At 48.1% G+C, this 19242-nt stretch overlaps 1 protein-coding gene across 1 annotated transcript in view; it reads left to right on the top strand.

The window, feature by feature from the left end:
- Positions 1-15547: 15547 nt before the first annotated feature.
- The window catches only part of TGM6 (transglutaminase 6), a 56255-nt gene continuing 52560 nt past the window's right edge, over positions 15548-19242 (top strand). The window contains exon 1 of the mRNA XM_043553309.1: positions 15548-15708. Within this exon, the coding sequence (XP_043409244.1) occupies positions 15548-15708 (161 nt within the window). The remainder of the gene's footprint in view (positions 15709-19242) is intronic.

Here is a 19242-nt window from a genome sequence, read left to right on the forward strand (position 1 = left end):
TATTTACCTTCACCTATTCCTTCTCCAGTGCTTTTCGTTTCTTTATGTAGAGCTGAGTGCTTGAACTAGATCATTTTTTCCTCTCTCCAACGAGCTGCTTTTAGCATTTCTTGCAAGGTAACAAATTCCCTCATTTCTGTTTGTCTGAGGAAGTCGCTATTTCTCCTCACTTTTGAAGGATAATTTCACAGTTCTAGGTTGATGGGTTTTTTTTTTCTCTTGACACTTTAAATATTTAGCTCCACTCTCTTCTTGTTTGCACGTTTTCTGAGAAATCAGACGTAATTTTTTATGTTTGCTCCTATATAGAGAAGGTGGATTTTTTGTTTTTGTTTTTGTTTTTGTTTTTCTGCCCCACCTCTGGCTTCTTTCAGGATTTTTTTCTCCCTCTTTGATTTTCTGCAGTTTGAGAATGATATATGTAGATATAGGGGTTTTTTTTTGGCAGAGGGGGGTTGTTTGTTTTTGTTTTTGTTTTTTGTGGGTTTTTTTTTTTTTTTTTGGCATTTATCCTATCTGGTGTTCTCCGTACTTCCTGGCTCATAGTTTGGGGTCTGACATTAATTTGGGGGAAATTCTCAGTCATTATTGTTTAAAATATCTCTTCTATTCCATTCTCTCTTTCTTTTCCTTCTGGTGTTCCCATTACATGGATGTTACATCATATATAGTTGTCCCCGAGTTCTGGCATATTCTGTTCTTCTTTTTTTCTTTTCCTTTTTTTTTTTTTTCCAGCCCTTCTTTCTCTTTGCTTTTCAGTTTTGGAGGTTTCTATTGAGAGATATCAAGCTCAGAAGTTGTCTTCTCAGCAGTGTCCAGTCTACTAATAAGCCCATCAGAGACATTTTTTTAAAGTTTATTTTAGCTATTTTTTGAGAGAAAAAGAGAGAGAGAGAGGAGGGGGAGCGAGCAGGGGAGGGGCAGAGAGAGAAGGAGACAGACTCCAAAGCAGGCTCCAGGCTCTGAGCTGTCAGCACAGAGCCTGATGTGGGGCTTGAACCCACAAACCGTGAGATAATGATCAAAGCCGAAGTCAGATGCTTAACTGACTGAGCCACCCAGGGGCCCCCCATCAAAGACATTCTTAATTTCTGTTACAGTGTTTCTGATCTCTTGCATTTCTCTTTTTATTTTCCTTAGGATTTCCAGCTCTCTGCTTACATTGTTCGTCCGTTCCTACATGCTGTCTACTTTATCCATTAGTGCTCTGAGCATATAAACAGTTGTCTTAAATTCTTGGTCTGATCATGCCAACATCCCTGCTATATCTAAGTCTGGTTTTGATGCTTGCGCTGTCTCTTTAAACTGTGTTTTTGCCTTTTAGTATGCCTTGTAAATTTGTTTCTTGAGAGCAAGACAAGATGCACTGGGTAAGATGAACTACTGTAAATAAGCTTTAGTGATGTGGTCATCAGGTGTGGGAGGAGGGGAAGCATTCTATAGTTCTATGGTCAGGTCTGTTTTGTAGTGTCTCTGTGCCTCTGACCTGTGAAATTTACATAGGCTTCTCAGTCCCTGCCCCTCCTCCATAGGGGGTTGGGACTGAAAGGCGGGGGTGTGTTCGAGTTGTGTATTTCCCTTCTCCCACATGGAAGGCTAGAAGAGGCTGAAATTGGGTATTTCCCTTCCTCAGGGTCAGTTAGGCATTGACATAAGCCCAGCTCTGGTTAGTTTCTCCTGGGGGCCGACCTTGCTAAGAAGAACAGAATGTTCTGGCATATTTCAAAATAGTTTCTTTTCCCTTCCCCCTCCTGAAGCCTGAGGAGATTTTTCTCTGATCTTCACTGTGAGAGTCTGGTAGCTTCCTGGGGGGTAAAGCTCACAGAGGTGTTGAGTGCCCTCTAGGATGGGGCCCCTCGGGGATTTTAACTCTCAGACTTGCCCACACCGAGCCTCTAGCCGTTCATCAATAACCATTCAGGTTTCCCTACCCCGGCACTGGCCTCTACAGAAGATGCTATTCGTGGGTTTCTGCTCCTGTAAATTAGGATTCTCTATTCGCCTGTCAGTGTCTCCAATTTCGGGGAGTGGTTTGCACCGTGAAAAATTGGTTTGTTCAGCTTTTTACTCGTTAGGATGGAGTGGCGACTTTGAAGCTTGGTTTGTGCCAGACCAGAAGCTGGAAGGCGGAAGCCTGTTCTAAGCGTCTCATAGGTATTTGTTGATCTACTCCGTCCAATAATCCTTTGAGGAAAGGGCTAATAATATTGCCGTCACTTTACAGATCTGAGAACCGAGACTTAGCCAGTGAATTGGGTCACGGGAGAGTTAGCAAAGGCAGCGCTGGTACCCAGGCAGGCTGGCTCCAGTGCCTCGCCTCGGTGTTCTGCACAAATTCTAAAAAGGTATCCAGTGATGAATTCCATCCCAGGTTTGCAAAGAGACAGGGGCTAAAGGATGCAGAAACTTAAGGACGTGTGTCTGTGCAGTGGCACCCAGCCCCAGAGAGCCACTCTTGGATGCTTCCTCCCAGCCTACTTTCCTGCGACTGCTTGGCTCCTGGCTCTCGCATTCCCAACCTAAGGAGGTGCCATAACCAAGGGACCTCAGAGTCCTTCTTCCCAGAAGCAGCCTCCTCATCTGCCCTGCTTCTGGCTCTCGACCCCTCCTCCTCCCAATCTTGATCATACGTGCCTCAGAAGCCAGCCTCAAACACCTGGATTCAACCAGCATCTCCCGGAGCCTGCCCAGTGGGAGAGGCTCCCTCGTTATGTTGTTTTCTCCCCTGGCAACCTTCAAAAAGGGGACAGTATTTACCCACCGTTGTACCAACGGGGAAGCAGAGGCTTAGAGCAAGCGCTCTCCATTCTTCGCTCTCATTCTAGCCTCCACATGCCTTTATGATCACCTACAATATTTTATGGCAACTATTTATCTGCCAATGGTTGCCGATCTGCAGGGTGCAAACATTGGCAAACATGCATAAACACGATTTATTGATATCACATTAGAATATATGATACATTCGGTGACATTGCATGATAAATTCAACGCGTTTGAATTATTGCACGGCATAATTCGTTGTGCTGTGCAAAACTGCGACAAAATTGGAGTGTTAACACAGCGATTCCATTAATCCTGCACGCTGCCTTGGATGATCTATGTCTCTGATTTCCGTCGAGTAAGCCCACACTTTTAGCATGCCTCGGAAAGTGTATGCGAGGGGGTTCAATCTGGAACAAAATAAAATAATATTACTTATGTATTTTGAGTTTATGGCCACTCCATAGTAAATTAGCTTTCTCTCTTGTGAAATAAAAAATTTAAAATATACACACACATTTATTAAAATATTTTTATGCAAATATGTTCGCAATATAAAAATTGCTTAAATACAAAAGCATGCAAGAGTGAAAAGATAGACGGTTCCCTTTCCCCACTTCTCTTCCACTGTTTCCCCCAGAGGACACCCGAGTTTTGAGATTGGAGTGTGTGCCCTTCCCGATTTTTCTGAGTCCTTGAGGGATGAGTGGGGTGCCTCCCACTGGTCCACTGTGGGAATTGCAGGCTTTTCGAAAAGCATCTGATGGCCAGTGCTTCAGACTGAAGGCCTAGCCTTCTATTTAAACTTGAAATGCCCTTGGGGGCTGGGAGCACCACTCTGCAGAGTGATTTTTGTGTATGACACCGGCAGTCTGACTCACCTGATCGTGGAAGTTGTGACCTCCCAGGGTCACCAAGCCATTAAAAATTCCATGGCCAAGATCTCACTGAATCACAGATGATTGATTCATGGGCCCCAACTGTGAGCAGGTTCCAGGGATTCAGCACGGATGATCTGTGCTTTCTGGAAGTTTGTCATCGCGGGGAGGCAGAGGTACAGGGGTGGGTGTGGGGAGATAGGTAATAAAAGGAGTAATCAAATAAACACGAACTATAATGGATGAACAAAATCCAGGCTGTGGGTATGTGTTGGGGAAGCCCTCTGACGGGTGGTATCTGGGTAGAAACCCGGTGTGGACTATGAGGGAGAGTGGAGATCTAAAGGAATGGGTTCCAGGAACAGTGGGGACAAAGCCCCGAGGCAGGTAACAGGGGACACAGAGGAAGCACCACTCTTGCTGTGAGCAACGGAGGGCGGGAGGAGCGGTGGGGGAGGGGGAAGGAGCAGAGAATCTGACTCGTGTTTTTTTGTTGTTTTTTTTAATTTTTTTTTTAACGTTTATTTATTTTTGAGACAGAGAGAGACAGAGCATGAACAGGGGAGGGTCAGAGAGAGGGAGACACAGAATCCGAAGCAGGCTCCAGGCTCTGAGCTGTCAGCACAGGGCCGGATGCGGGGCTCGAACTCAAGGACCGAGAGATCACGACCTGAGCCGAAGTCGGACGCTTAACTGACTGAGCCACCCAGGCGCCCCTCTGACTCGTGTTTTTAAAGAAACCCTACGGCTGTTGCCAGGCGTCCAGTGAGGAAGCGATCGTAACCAACCGTCCGGGGCAGGGGTGCCGGTAGCTCTGACCAAGGTGGCAGCAATGTGGCGTGAGACGTGGTGGAGAAGGCAGAACCCACCAGCTGTCCCAAGGGATTGGATGTGGGGCGTGAAGAAAGGAGGCCGGAATGACATCGTCTGATAGTCCGAGCTGTTCGATGATTCCAGACCTCAAGCAGCACGGCTGCTTTGCTCTTCCTCCACCAATGTGAGCCGTGGGAAACGGTAAAGTGGGAGGCTCTTTACCTCCCCCTCCAGGCTCCCTCCTGCGCCCCCATCGGCCGCCTTTCTGCGTCCAGCTCCCTTGGCCACTGTGCCGGGACCCTGGCCTAAGCTCACAAAGCATCTTCTTCAGCCAAGTTCCCAGGTGCTGAGAGCTCAACGCTAGTCCTGGAAGGAGGAGCAGGGTCCAGCGGGGAAGAAAGCTTGAGGTCCAGCTGGGAGGCTGGGGCAATCAGGGCGGACTTCTCAGAGGAGCCGGCCTGCAAAGCATGTTAGGGCTCCCTCACCCTCGCAGGGGGAGACAAGAGAAGGAAGCCGTGTTGGCTCAGTGTCAGAATGTGAGGCTGGAGAGGCGGGTGCCCAAGGACCACAGGAAGCCTGACCCTGACTGGCCAGAGTCCACTACAGTTTGGCGGGGCGGAGCAGGGGGAGGAGCCGTGCAGCGGATGATGTTTTCCATTTTTCCGGAAAGGGCCACAGCGCTTGTGAGAATTCCATCCATGCTCTTCCAGACTCCATCAGAAGGTGGAATCTAACTTCCTCCCTTTCTAAGAGTTGCCATTTGAGACGGCCTTCACAAACGGGGCGCAGTAGAACATAAGAACTATTAATGGATGTTTTATACCGCTAAGCCTGGGGGTAGTTTGTTATGCATCGATAGCAACTGGAACCATCCCAACACACGTCAGCGTGGTGGATGATTTCCTAGTGCCATTTATGTCTCCATATTATTTCCAGGGTTATCAATGTCTGAGTAGGCGTTATGCACAGGCGTTAAGGCTAATTATGGCCTTTTATCTAAATGTTATTTTACTTTTGTTCCCCATCGTGCTGGGCTGGTGCCTGTGCGTTGGGGAGGCAGGCACCCTCCCCACCCAAGGCAGGGACAACCCTTGTGATCCTGTTTAAGAGCAGGGTTTTCTCTTCATAATGCTTTCTCGTAATATGACCTGCCCGCTCTTCATGAAGGAGGAGACTGGGGGGAGGGGGGGGAGTGGAGAGATGAGACCCGAGATCGGGGGCTTATCTGCCCATCGGGTGCCTCCCACGTCAGCCCCGTCCCAAACACGCCATCCACCAGTCATGTCTGTATCGCAACCACCTGGAGCACCTGCTGTGTGTCCAGAACTGCACCCCACACACGAGAACACGATGGTCTGTGGCCTCCTGGAGCCTATACCGTAATGCGGAGCCAGACGGAACAAGCGAACAAATAAAATACAACCCGTTTGCGATCAGCGCGGTGAAGGAAAGCCAGGGGTGTTGTCCTGGGGAATAACAGGCCACCTTCCCTCCGTGGCCAGCGAATGTCTCTCTGAGGAGTCGTCTTTCAGCTCAGACCTGAAGGGGCCACACTTGGTAGGCCTGTCCACAATCCACGGAAGCCAACTCTGGCTGGACCCAGGAGAGGAGGAAATCTCAAAGGGACCTCAGGAAACTCCCAGACCGGGTGGGGAAGACAGAGGACAAGGCTTAGAAAGCGGCAGGAGCAAAGGGTGACCACACAGGCAGCATCGCAGCGAGAATTGCATCACAAAACCCACGGAGTGAGCACATGATCGCCGACCTAAGAATAAGATATAGAAGAACCCATCTGGGCCCCCAGAGCCATCACCATCGTCCCCCAGAATGGAGTCCTCACTGTCCCCAGTCTTGCCACCACCTCCCAATTAACAATTCCAGGTGAGGGGCGCCTGGGTGGCTCAGTCGGTTGAGCGTCCGACTTCGGCTCAGGTCATAATCTCAAGGTCCGTGAGTTCGAGCCCCGCGTCGGGCTCTGTGCTGACAGCTCGGAGCCTGGAGCCTGCTTTGGATTCTGTGTCTCCCTCTCACTCTGCCCCTTCCCTGCTCATGCTCTGTCTCAAAAATAAATAAAAACATTAAAAAATTTTTAAAAAAAATTCCAAGTGAGCACATGTGCTTGGTTGAGCCTAAGTCACATGATGATGCTCTTGCTGCATCCAAGTCTGGGGACTTTGGACAAGATATCTGGATCTGCGGCAGCCACCTACGAAACAAGTGTGGGGGGCACCTGGGGGGCACTGCCGGTTAAGCATCCGATTTCGGTTCAGATCATGATCTCACGCTTCGTGAGTTTGAGCCCCGCGTCGGGCTCTGTGCTGACAGCCCAGAGCCTGGAGCCCGCTTCGGATTCTGTCTCCCTCTCTCTCCGCCCCTCCCCCACTCACGCTCTGTCTCTCTCTCTCTCTCTCTCTCAAGACTAAATAAAACATTTGAAAAAAAGAAACCACAAGCGTGAAGAAGAAAAGCCAACAGCCAAGGAGAGCGTGACGGAAAGCCGAAAAGAACGAGGCCCTTGATGACACTGCCGAACTGCTACACCCGCCTTGAGACTGTCTCATTCTGGCCATTTTATTAAGCCGACAATAAAGCCCTTCAGAACTTAAGCCACTGTTGTCAGAGGTCCTATTACTGGCAGCAAAAGCACTTTTTTTTTTTTTAATTTTTTTTTTCAACGTTTATTTATTTTTGGGACAGAGAGAGACAGAGCATGAACGGGGGAGGGGCAGAGAGAGAGGGAGACACAGAGTCGGAAGCAGGCTCCAGGCTCCGAGCCGTCAGCCCAGAGCCCGACGCGGGGCTCGAACTCACGGACCGCGAGATCGTGACCTGGCTGAAGTCGGACGCTTAACCGACTGCGCCACCCAGGCGCCCCAAAAGCACTTTTTTTAACTGTGATCGAGGGAAAGCGACACGTGCTCAGGTAACTCACGTCTAAGATGACTGATAGGATGTGCTCTGATGGGTGGAGGAAGCAGGGGAGTAAGGTTGCTCGCTTTTTTCTTTTCTTTTTCTTTTTCTTTTTTTTAAATAAATCGGGATCAACAGGGAGTTCTTGTTAAATGCACATTCTCACAGCCCATCATCCAAACTCACTGGCTCAGAATCGTGAGGCATATGCATTTTATGGCATCCAGATGTATCTGATGTAGGCACTCGATGAGCATCGCCGATGAATTCTGCCAACACAGGCGCCCTGGCTCAGAGGAGCTTCGGGACAGGCGAACCCGAGTCTACGCCATTTTCTGAGTCCTCCTCTCTGAATGCCGACTTCCCATCTGCAAAACTACATGTGGTCGTGACGATCAAGCACTCAGTGGTGCTTGGACACAGAAACGGTATGGTTAAAAAATTAATAGTAAATTAATCATCAAACCAAGTATTTAAGTTATTAAATTACATTATTAAATGAATAATGGTTAAATGAATTAAATTATTAAAATTATTTAGAATAATAAATGATATTATTTCTCGTACCAGACTGCCTGGGGGACCCCAGCTCTGCCTCTCAACTGGCCGTAGGACTTTGGCAAATTACTTAAACTCTCTGTGCCTCCGTTTCTTCATTTGTACGATGCAGATTAATACCTGTGCCTGCCTCACGGAGCCGAGTTAATCATGTTGAGCTCTTAGAACAGTGCCTGACAGAGTAAGTGTTTGGTAAAGGGCAGCTTTATTATTGCCAGGCCCAAGCACTGGTCCAAGCATCGCCCTGGCCAGAGGCTCCCCACCCCTCTCTAAGGGCTAGGTTTCGAGGGTATTAGGGAGGAGGGAGGACTCGATCATTCTGCCTGGAGGTAACTGGGAGGGGAGATTTGATCTCCCCTTTGGTCAGGGTGGTCTAATCAGGGCTGAACTGGCAGCACTGGGGAAAGACCGAGGCTGAAGCTCAGCTCACAGCTCTGAGGGTTTGCCTGGAGTAGAGAAGAGGTCCTCTCCTCCGGAGAATCACAGATGTAGACGCTGAGAGATGTGGCCTGGATATTAAGGAAGGACTCCAGGGTGACGAAGGCTGGGGATGGCCTGCTGCAATCTTAAGGACAACCAACAGAGGGAGACCTAGCCTGCAACCAGTCTCCCTAAAATTCAGCAACAAGCAAAAGACTGACCCAGGAAACCGGGTGATTTCGATGGGCACAAGACAGAATCAGCACCATAGAAAGTGCATTCACAGCACTGGGAGCTTGTTAGAGCTGCATTTATTAATCTGGTATGGATTTTTAAAAAGAAAACAGCATAAAACAATACCAGACAGCCTTGCATAAAGGAATAAGGGGGAAAAAAATAGAATAAAGGACATAAGAGAAAGGGCAAAACAAAAACAAAAACAAAAACAAAAACATGAAGCAGAAAACATTCAGTAGAAATGCTCAACAAAGCAAAACATTGGTTTATTGAAAAAAATTAATAAAACCGACAAATGTATAAAAATGTATAATGTATACAGTCTATAATGTATAAAAATGTCATTTGTATAACAATAATTACACGATGGATTGGGGAGGAGAGGGAGGTATCCTAAAGTTTCTTTTTTTTTTATTTAAAAAAAATTTTTTTTAATGTTCATTTATTTTTGAGACAGAGACAGAGCATGAGTGGGGGAGGGGGAGAAAGAGAGAGACACAGAATCCGAAGCAGGCTCCAGGCTCCAAGCTGTCAGCACAGAGCCTGACGCGGGGCTCCAACCTATGAACCATGAGATGGTGACCTGAGCCGAAGTCAGACGCTTAACCGACTGAACCACCCAGGCGTCCCTTTTTAAAAAAAACTTTTAATGTTTATTTTTGAGAGAGAGAGAGGGGAGCAGGGGCAGAGAGAGAGGGAGACAGAGGATCCAAAGCAGGCTCTGCACTGACAGCAGAAAGCCTACTGTGGGGCTTGAACTCACGAACCGTGAGATCATGACCTAAGCCTAAGTCTAACGCCCAACCGCCTGAGCCACCCAGGTGTCCCTGAAGTAAAGTTTCTACACGCAATTCACAGTAAGTCAGTATTCATCCAAACGGGATTGTTTTAAGATACTAATTGTAAGCCCAGGGCAATCACTAAGAAAATAAGTTTAAAAATTACAGTGAAAGAAACAAGGCACTGAAAATGGTGTACTGGAAAACACCTACGCAACACAAAAGAAATCAGTAATACAGGAAGGAAGACACAAAACAGAAAACAAATCGGCAGATATAAATTCTATCCTAACGGTAATTACCTTAAATGCTCTCAGTGTCTGTCTCTGTGATTCCCGCCCCCCCCACCACCCCAAAAGGCAGAGGTTGGCAGAATGCATAAAGAAAATAAAAGGACGTGACCCAACTCTACGCTGTCTACATGAGACACGCTTTAGATTCAAAGAGGCAAGTGTGTTGAAGGTAAACGGATACACAAATACATACCACGCAAACAACAACCAAAAGAGCTGGGGAGTCCATTCTAACAGACAAAATAGACTTTAAGACAAACATTCTCGGGGCGCCTGGGTGGCGCAGTCGGTTAAGCGTCCGACTTCAGCAAGGTCACGATCTCGCGGTCCGTGAGTTCGAGCCCCGAGCCCCGCGTCAGGCTCTGGGCTGATGGCTCGGAGCCTGGAGCCTGTTTCCGATTCTGTGTCTCCCTCTCTCTCTGCCCCTCCCCCGTTCATGCTCTGTCTCTCTCTGTCCCAAAAATAAATAAAAAACGTTGAAAAAAAAATTAAAAAAAAAAGACAAACATTCTCATTGGAGACATAGTAATGCCTGTTCCTGGTGCAGGATCTGTGTGGACAAAGCCCAGAAATACACACGCTTACTTTCACTCTGGAAGGTTCTCTTGAACACTGATGTTTAAGGACCGTTGGTGTATGAAGTAGGCCGATGAAAGATTTCATTTGGCCCGTACTTTGGAATCGGGCCTCCCATCTTTTGGAGGGATGGTCCTAAGGTGTATTCCAGACAGTTCTCAGAAAGTGGCCGGCAGGATGAAGCCCCAGTTGCCCAGAGGAGGTGCCTTGGTCCATCCAGGCTGCTATAACAAAGCCCCACGGACTGGCCGAAACTCCTTTCTCACATTTCGGAAGCCTGGAAGTTCGAGAGGAGGGCACCTGTGTGCTCAGGTTCCGGTCAGGGCCCTCTGTCGGGTTGCAGACTACTGACTTCTCGATGTGTCCTCATGTGGCAGGAGGGACAAGGGAGCTCTCTGGGGTCTCTTCTATAAGGGCACTAATCCCGTCCATGAAGTCTCAGTCCTCGTGACCTACTGACCTCCCAGAAGCCCCTCCTCTCAATACCATCACTTTGGAGGGTGAGGATTTCAACATATGAATTTTGGGTGGGACACTTACTAACACATGCTTGATTGACCTTCCTCACCTCCGTACCACCCGGGGTGCTCCTTCTGCTTCCTTGGATCATCTCCCAGATCAACTATGTGCACCCAAGCCCTTGTCTTAAGCACTGCTTTCAGGGGAAGCCAAAGACACCGCTCAACACTGCCCCCTGCAGGCCTCCCCAGACACTTGCCGGGGATCCTCCTGGGTGGGTGACAACCATTGATTGCCCTAAGCATCCCTAGACCCCATGCTTCTCGACTGCTGTGGCCTTGCCCTCTTCACCTCCAAGAAGCCATCTGAACTCAGGAAAAAGTAGCCAAAAGAAAACGATCAAGGCCCTTGACTTCATACAACATTTAAAACACTTCATGTAAAATGAAAGTGTGATACACAGGCCAGGGTGACTGGAAGCAGGAGTCCAGGGGCCAAGAGGACCAGAGGAGAGAGCCCAGAGCTCCTGGCAGGGACGAAGGTGGAAATCAGAGCAGACTGGGGAGAGATCAAAAAATTGGTTTCCAATGGGTGTTTGTGGCGCCTGAGGGGTATCCTGGGGAAGGTTGGTTATTGGTCTCTGGAATTCAGGAGACAGATGTTCAAAAGACAGCAAGCTGTAAGTGATCAACTCAAAGTCCTGGCCCTGGATGAGGTCAGTGAAGGTGAATGTTTAGAGCAGAAGTTTCAGAATCACTGTTTTCCAATCTAACTAGTGATTTCTGAGGGGTGGGGTTCTTTTTTGTTAAGTTTATTTATTTACTTTGGGGGGGGGGAGAATGAGCAGGGGAGGGGCAGAGAGAGGGGGAGACAGAGGATCCTAAGTGCTCACAGAGCCGGATGTGGGGCTCGAACTCACGAACCGCGAGATCATGACCTGAGCCCAAGTCAGACACCTAACCGAATGAGCCATCCAGGCACCCCATGAAGGGTGGGGTTCTAACAATAATGAAGGAATTTCTACCAAAGAGTACTTCTATTCTTTCTGAAGGAATGTCTGTTTTAACTTCAGACACCTCTCTTTTGCAGCTTTGTTGAGGTGAAATGGACAAATAAAATTGTAAGATATTTAAAATGGACACCCTGACGATTTGCTATATGTATACATTGTGAAAAGATCCTCTCCATCTAGTTAATTAAAACATCCATCCTTTCCCAGATTGATCTGTGTGTGTGTGTGTGTGTGTGTGTGTGAATATTTACATTCCCCTCTCTTAGCAGATTTTTTTTAATTTTTTTTTAACGTTTATTTATTTATTTTTTTTAAATTTTTTTTTCAATGTTTTTTATTTATTTTCGGGACAGAGAGAGACAGAGCATGAACAGGGGAGGGGCAGAGAGAGAGGGAGACACAGAATCGGAAACAGGCTCCAGGCTCTGAGCCATCAGCCCAGAGCCCGACGCGGGGCTCGAACTCACGGACTGCGAGATCGTGACCTGGCTGAAGTCGGACGCCTAACCGACTGCGCCACCCAGGCGCCCCAAACGTTTATTTATTTTTGAGACAGAGAGAGACAGAGCATGAACGGGGGAGGGGCAGAGAGAGGGAGACACAGAATCGGAAACAGGCTCCAGGCTCCGAGCCATCAGCCCAGAGCCCGACGCGGGGCTCGAACTCACGGACCGCGAGATCGTGACCTGAGCTGAAGTCGGACGCTTAACCGACTGAGCCACCCAGGCGCCCCTCTCTTAGCAGATTTCAATTACACAATCCAGTGTTATCAACTATAGTCACCATTTTGTACCCTGGACCCTCAGACCCTCCTCGTCTTCTAGCTACAAGTTTGTGCCATTTTACCAACCTCTCCCTGTTTCCCCCAGCAGACCCCCGGCTCCTGGCAACCATCATTCTTTGTGTCCCTATGAGTTCACTTTTTTTCAAAAATACACTTTCCATTTGTTATTTTAGGCAAATGTATCTGTAGCGGTCGAGAATGAGAGAACAGGACCAAAGACAGAGTCATGGTGACCCCCATGTTTGCACCTGCTGGATGTTCCTCTTGACCTCGGCTTCCCACCTGTAGGAGGGAGTCCAGCTCCCAACACACGCCCCAGCTCAGTGCGCCGGCTCGTTCCAGTCTCTTGTTAATGCTGCTGGGCCTGTCCGGTCCCCCAAACACCGCACGCCACGAGATTTGCTCAAGGGAGGCAAAGAGCGTTTATTTGGTGTGTATAGTTAATACCTGACAGGTGCCAAGTCCCCCTGGGCTGTTTCAGGGGGCGGTTCCCCAAGATAGGCCGCCGGCCTGCTCCCCTGTAAAGAGTGCCACCTGTAAATTCAGGATGAGACGGCAGCTCCACCAAAGGCCCGGTCCCTGGGGAGCAACCAAAGTCTGGGAAGAGAGGCCTCACCCGTGGTCCTGATGGGGAACCAGGGCCAGGCCACCGAGATGGCGGGGACAGGGGGCAAAGTGGGAGAGGGGTAGACACAGCTCCCCATCTTGCCATAACCAACACCAGCGTGGTCCTTGGCCAAAGGAGCCCCTCTCTGAGCCCCAGTGTCCTCATCGGCAACATGAAAATAATTACACATTTTTCAGCCTCTGAGCCAAATTACATGAGATGATATGTTTCCTTTTTTTTTTTTAAGCGATGACCTGGAAAACCAGGCATTAATTTCAGAATCTCTGATTTTGTGCCACAGGCGATGGTGTGGAAAGAGCAAGCCCCCGCCCCCTTCATCAGCTCCACATGCCTTCCCACCTGTGGCCGGGGGCCACCCGTCAGCGTGCAAAAAGAACACCTCGGCCTTTTCAGTGCAGACAAGATGACGTAGACTTGATCTCCCTGCTTGTCCCCACTCAATACTGTTAGAAACCCTTGAAGTAATTCAAGAGGCAACCAAAAGAGAACCTTCCAGAGGGAAGGCAGTAAGATGAGGGCGAGCGGGTTAGAGACCCAGGACTAGCGGAACGACACAACGGCAGGGCATCTTACATCCGCCACCCTGCAGAAGAAGGCGACCCGCCCCCCGGCCCCAACATAGCAAGTGAAGGTGGCCCAACCAGGCTCATTCCTCCCCTGGATCAAACAGGAGTCCCCCCCAACACCACCCAGCAGACCCCAGCACTGGCAAGCAAGTGGGGCCCATCCTAATCCCACAGGCAGCTGGGGCTTCCCTCCCCACCCAGAGATGCCAGGTGCCGGGTGGCCTCAGCAAGGGACATCCCGCCACAACCACCACCAAGAAATCTCCAAGCCCAGACGGTTTCATCGGAGAATTCTACCAAACATTAAGAAAGAATCGACACGGATTTTTGTGCCGTCTCTTACAGAACATAGAAAAAAGAACACTTCTCAGGTTTTCTCGGCCCGCCTGTATCTGGCTTTGGCATCAGGGTGATATTGACTTCAAGTTGTCGTGTGTCTCAAGGTCTCGTTCCTCTTTATGGCTAAACGTCTTTCACATTCTTAAAGCATCAACATGATAGACATGGAGAACAGATTACTGGTTTCCAGGGGTTACAGACGGGGAGGGGGCACGCAGGAGGGAGGTGGGTGTGGTTACAAAAGAGCGACATGTGACATCCTTATGTAGATGACGCTGCTCTGTATCTTGGCTGTGGTGGTGGATACACAAACCTACACGGGTGATAAAAATTTGCACGCAACTACACACACATCGATATGAGTAAAACGGGAAATCTAAATAAAGCCCATGAACCGTGTTAATGTCAGCATCTCGACGGTAATATTGTACTAGAGTTTCGTAAGATGTTACCCCTGGGAGAAATGGGACAAATGGTACCTGAGCTCTCTCTGTGTTATGTCTTACAACTGCGTGTGATTCTGCAATTATCTCAGAATTAAAAGCTTCATGGCACCATCTGCCAAGAGCCAGCCCTGGTCCTCTTCGCGGATCTAGGGGTTCACAGAGCAGGTGTCCGGTCCACCAGCAAGAGGACCAACCCGGGGGGAGAGATCTACTGGGGACGAGCGTGGGGAAAGAATCAGAGGCAGGCGTGGAGCTGTTCCATCAGGGCATTCCTCATTCCTAGAGCCTGGTCAAAATTAAAGATGGCGTCATAAGTTCCATGTGGTCATGACCTCTGGCTTCCAAGAATTGTCTCCCTGGTGGAGAGGGGAGGGGGGCGGTGGAGGGGACACGGTGCATGACCCAGGCTTAAGGACAAATCAAAAAACTCTACAAGGTTTGTCTGAAAAACATCCATCACCCACTTCCTTTCCCCTAATTGCCCCCTCTCCAGTGACAACTTCTTTCCCTTTTTGTGGTAAATAGAATTCTAAGATGGCCGCTGTGAGCGTTAATTTTTTTTTTTCTTTTTATTGGAGTATAATTGCCGTACAACATTTTATTAGTTTCGGGCATACAATGTAATGGTTTTATATTTGTATATATTGTGAAATGATCGCCACAAGTCATTAACCTCTGTCACCATACGTAGTTAACAAAATTTTGTTCTTATGGTGAGAACTTCTAAGAGGTACCCTCTTAGCAAGTTTCAAATGTGCAATACAATGTTAGTAACTACAGTCACCATTCTGTACGTTACGTTCCCAGGACTTATTTATTTTATGACTTGAAATGTGTACCTTTTGAACGCCTTTGACCCATTTCGCCAACTCTCCACCCCACGCCTCGGCCACCTACCAATCTGTTCTCTGTGTCTACGAGCTTGGTTGATTTTGCGTGATGGTCAATTTTATGTGTCAACTTCACGGGGCCACACGGGGCCCGGATCTTTGGTCGAACGTTGTTCTGAGTGTTTCTGTGAGGTTTTTTGGATGAGATTAACATTTAATTTGGTAGACTGTGGGGTCACTTAGCAGGTAACCGTGGATGGCCCCTCGCAGCCGAGAGCAGTCCCCAGCCCACAGCAAGACGGCAAGGACCACCGTCCTGCCCCTGCAGCGTTCTGTCAACAACCCGAATGAGTCTGGAAGAGAGCCTCAAGCCACCAATGAGAGGGAAGACCTGGCCGACAACTTGATTTCAGGCAGGTGAGGCCCTCAGCAGAGGATCTAGTCACACTCAGCCTAGACCTTCAGAAACTGGCCTAAGAAATGGCTTGGGGTTCTTTTGGTTTGGTTTGTTTTTTCAAAAACGGTTTTATTTCACAGATGCAAGGTCATAATTTCTGACTATTCCTCCCCGCGCTGCAGAATATGGACTTGTTATATTTGGTTACGACTCAAATTTAAGGAACTCAGAGCATTGTCAAAAGACACTAATAAGCACACCCCCCTTCCTCCATCCTTTAAAGAGAAGTGAAGTTCTTTTCAGGGCACCTGGGTGGCTCAGTCAGTTAAGCGTGCAACTCCTGATTTCAGTTCAGGTCGTCATCTCGCAGTTCGTGGGACTGATCCCCACGTTGGCTCTGAGCTGAGCCTGGAGCCTGCTTGGGATTCTCTCCCTCTCTCCCTCGGCCCCTCTCGTTCACTTGTGCTCTCTCTCTCTCTTAAAAAAAAAAACAAAACTTTTTTTTAAAATAAAGAGAAGTGAAGTACTACTCCATTTTCTGCAATAGAATTAAATCAAAAACCAGAATGGAACAGCCAATGGGGGAGGAGGAGGAGCATGATAAATTCCCTTCATCACGTTAGTGGGTTGCTACATACACTAATCCAGAATGACACCATACAATTAGATTATACGGGGTTTTTTTCTTTATGTGGTGAAATTCACGTAACATAAAATTAACCACTTTAAAGGGAACAATTCAGTGGCCTTTAGTACGTTCACAGTGTTGGGCATCCCCTCAGCCCTTGGCAACCACCAGTCAGTGGTGTCTCCCTGGATATTTCCTAGAAAAGGAATCATGCAGCGTGTGGCCCTCTGTGTCTGACTTCTTCCGCTCAGCATAATGCTTTCAAGGCTCGTCCACCCCGGAGCACGTATTAGCATTTCATTCTTTTAATGGCCGAATGCTACTCCATTGTATGCCTGCCCCGCAATTTGTTCATTCATGCATCCGTTGATGCACGTTTCGATTGCTTCCCCCTTTCGGCCATTGCGAATCATGCTGCCATGAACATGGTATACATGTACCCGTTTGAAGACCTGTTCTCAATTATTTTGAATACACACCTCGAGGTGGAATTGCTGGCTCGTATGGTAATTTTATGTTTAACTTCTTGCCGAGCCACCACACTCTTTTCCATACGTGTTGTGTTAGCTGCTCTTTGCGGTAATTTACTATGCAGAATTAAAGAAACAAATACACAGGGGCACCTGGGTGGCTCAGTCGGGTAAGTGTCCGACTTCGGCTCAGGTCATGATCACGGTTTGTGAGTCCGAGCCCCGCGTCAGGCCCTGTGCTGACGGCTCAGAGCCTGGAGCCTGCTTCGGATTCTGTGTCTCCCTCTCTCTCTGCCCCTCCCCGACTTGTGCGTGCATGTGCGTGTGTGTGTGTGTGTGTGCACGCACGCTCTCTCTCTCTCTCTCTCAAAAATAAACATTAAAGGGGCGCCTGGGTGGCTCAGTCGGTTAAGCATCTCACTTCAGCTCAGGTCACGATCTCGCAGTCCGTGAGTTCGAGCCCCGTGTCGGGCTCTGGGCTGATGGCTCAGAGCCTGGAGCCTGCTTCCGATTCTGTGTCTCCCTCTCTCTCTGCCCCTCCCCCATTCATGCTCTGTCTCTCTCCGTCTCAAAAATAAATAAACGTTAAAAAAAACATTGAAAATTAAAACAAAATACACCTTTCTTGTACCTGATTATTTAAAAATCTACATCCATATCTTCAGATAACATGCTCTGGATAATTTAATTGCTGCTTCTTGATTTTCCAGAAATAGAGTAAGAATTGTCCCTTGACTTCCCACCATGGAAAATGAAGGTCAGGTCCTCTTAATTCCCACCCCTCACCCCACCCCCAGTACAGTCTTCCCGTCCTCCTCCTCCTCCCTGGGTGGTTATGTCATAACTTTGGTTTGATTATTATGTAGTGCTTATATTATTATAATACCCATGTACTTACACCATGCTTACTCTTCCTTTCCTGCACAAAATTTGTTTTTTCTGGAGTTAATGATTTAAAATCTAAGCTTTATATTTGCTTCATTGTCTTTTCTTTCTTTAATTTTTCTAAATATTTATTTCTTTTTGAGAGAGAGAGAGACAGAGTACAAGCAGGGGAGGGGCAGAGAGAGGGGGAGACACAGAATCCGAAGCAGGCTCCAGGAGGTCAGCACAGAGCCCGACGCGGGGCTCAAACTCACAGACTGCAAGATCATGACCTGAGCCAAAGTCGGACGCTTAACTGACTGAGCCACCCAGGCACCCCACACTTGCTTCATTTTTTATGTACTTACTACTATTTCAAAAATCAAACACTCTGCCAATTGCTGAAATAGCCTCTCAAGCTTTATGGACACCTCAGCTATTCTATTTTATCATGCTGGAGAAGCTTCTCACAGCCTGCTGACCTACTGGACCCTGGACTGGTTGCCCCTTATGGCCAGTGCCCAGCAGGAGTCCTGGAGGTCTCCCTTCCGGCTCATTCTGGAATTTGTACCTCTTCTCTGTTGGAGCTCCTGTTTCTTATATCGCCGATCTTTTCTCCTTCCCTGACTTACTCCCTCCTTTATGTTGCAAGATATGCTCCGGTAATTTCCCAAGAAAGAGTCCTTGGAGGAAAATCTTTTGAGACCTTGCATGTCTACAAATGTCTTTATTTTAGCCTCACACTTGGCTTACAGCTTGGCTGGATCGAGAAATCTGCAGCGGAAATTATTTTCCAGCAGAATTTCCTGCATTCTAGTGTTATTGAGAACATGGAAGTCACTTCTGTTCCCAATTCTTTGTATGTGCTCTGTTCCTTTCCCCTGGGGGCTTGTAGGATCGTCTCTTTGTATTTAGTAGTCTGTAATTTCACAAGACCTGGCAGGAGTCCGTATTCAGCTGTCATCCATTCTATTTGTCATTCAGAAAGTCCTTTCAGGGGCGCCTGGTGGCTCAGTCGGTTAAGCTTCCAACTCCAGCTCAGTTCATGATCTCGTGGTTCATGAGTTCAAGCCTCACGTCAGGCTCTGTGCTGACAGCTCGAAGCCTGGAGCCTGCTTTGGATTCTGTGTCTCTGGCTCTCTCTGCCTCTGCCCCACTTGCACTCTGTCTCTCCCAAAAATAAATAAACATTTAAAAAATTAAAAAAAAAAAAAGTCCTTTCAACCTGGAAAGGCATGCCCTTTGGTTCTGGACATTTTAAGTATTTCATTGATAATTCATGTCTGCCCCCATCTATCTCTTTTTTAATATATTTTTTAAGTTTATTATTTACTTTGAGAGAGAAAGAGAGAGAGCAAGGGACATGGGGGGGAGGAGAGGGCAGAGAGAGGGAGAGACAGAATCCCAAGTGGGCCCTGCGATGACAGAACAGAGCCCTATGTGGGGCTCGAACTCACAAGCCCACAAATCATGACCTGAGCTGAGATCAAGAGTCGGATGCTTAACAGACTGAGCCAGGTGCCTCTGTGCCCATCTAGCTCCTTATGAAACTCCCATTGTTCGCATATTGGACCTTCATGGACTGGCCTTGA

This window comes from Prionailurus bengalensis, chromosome A3 (assembly GCF_016509475.1).
Source record: "Prionailurus bengalensis isolate Pbe53 chromosome A3, Fcat_Pben_1.1_paternal_pri, whole genome shotgun sequence".
Lineage (NCBI taxonomy): Eukaryota > Metazoa > Chordata > Mammalia > Carnivora > Felidae > Prionailurus > Prionailurus bengalensis.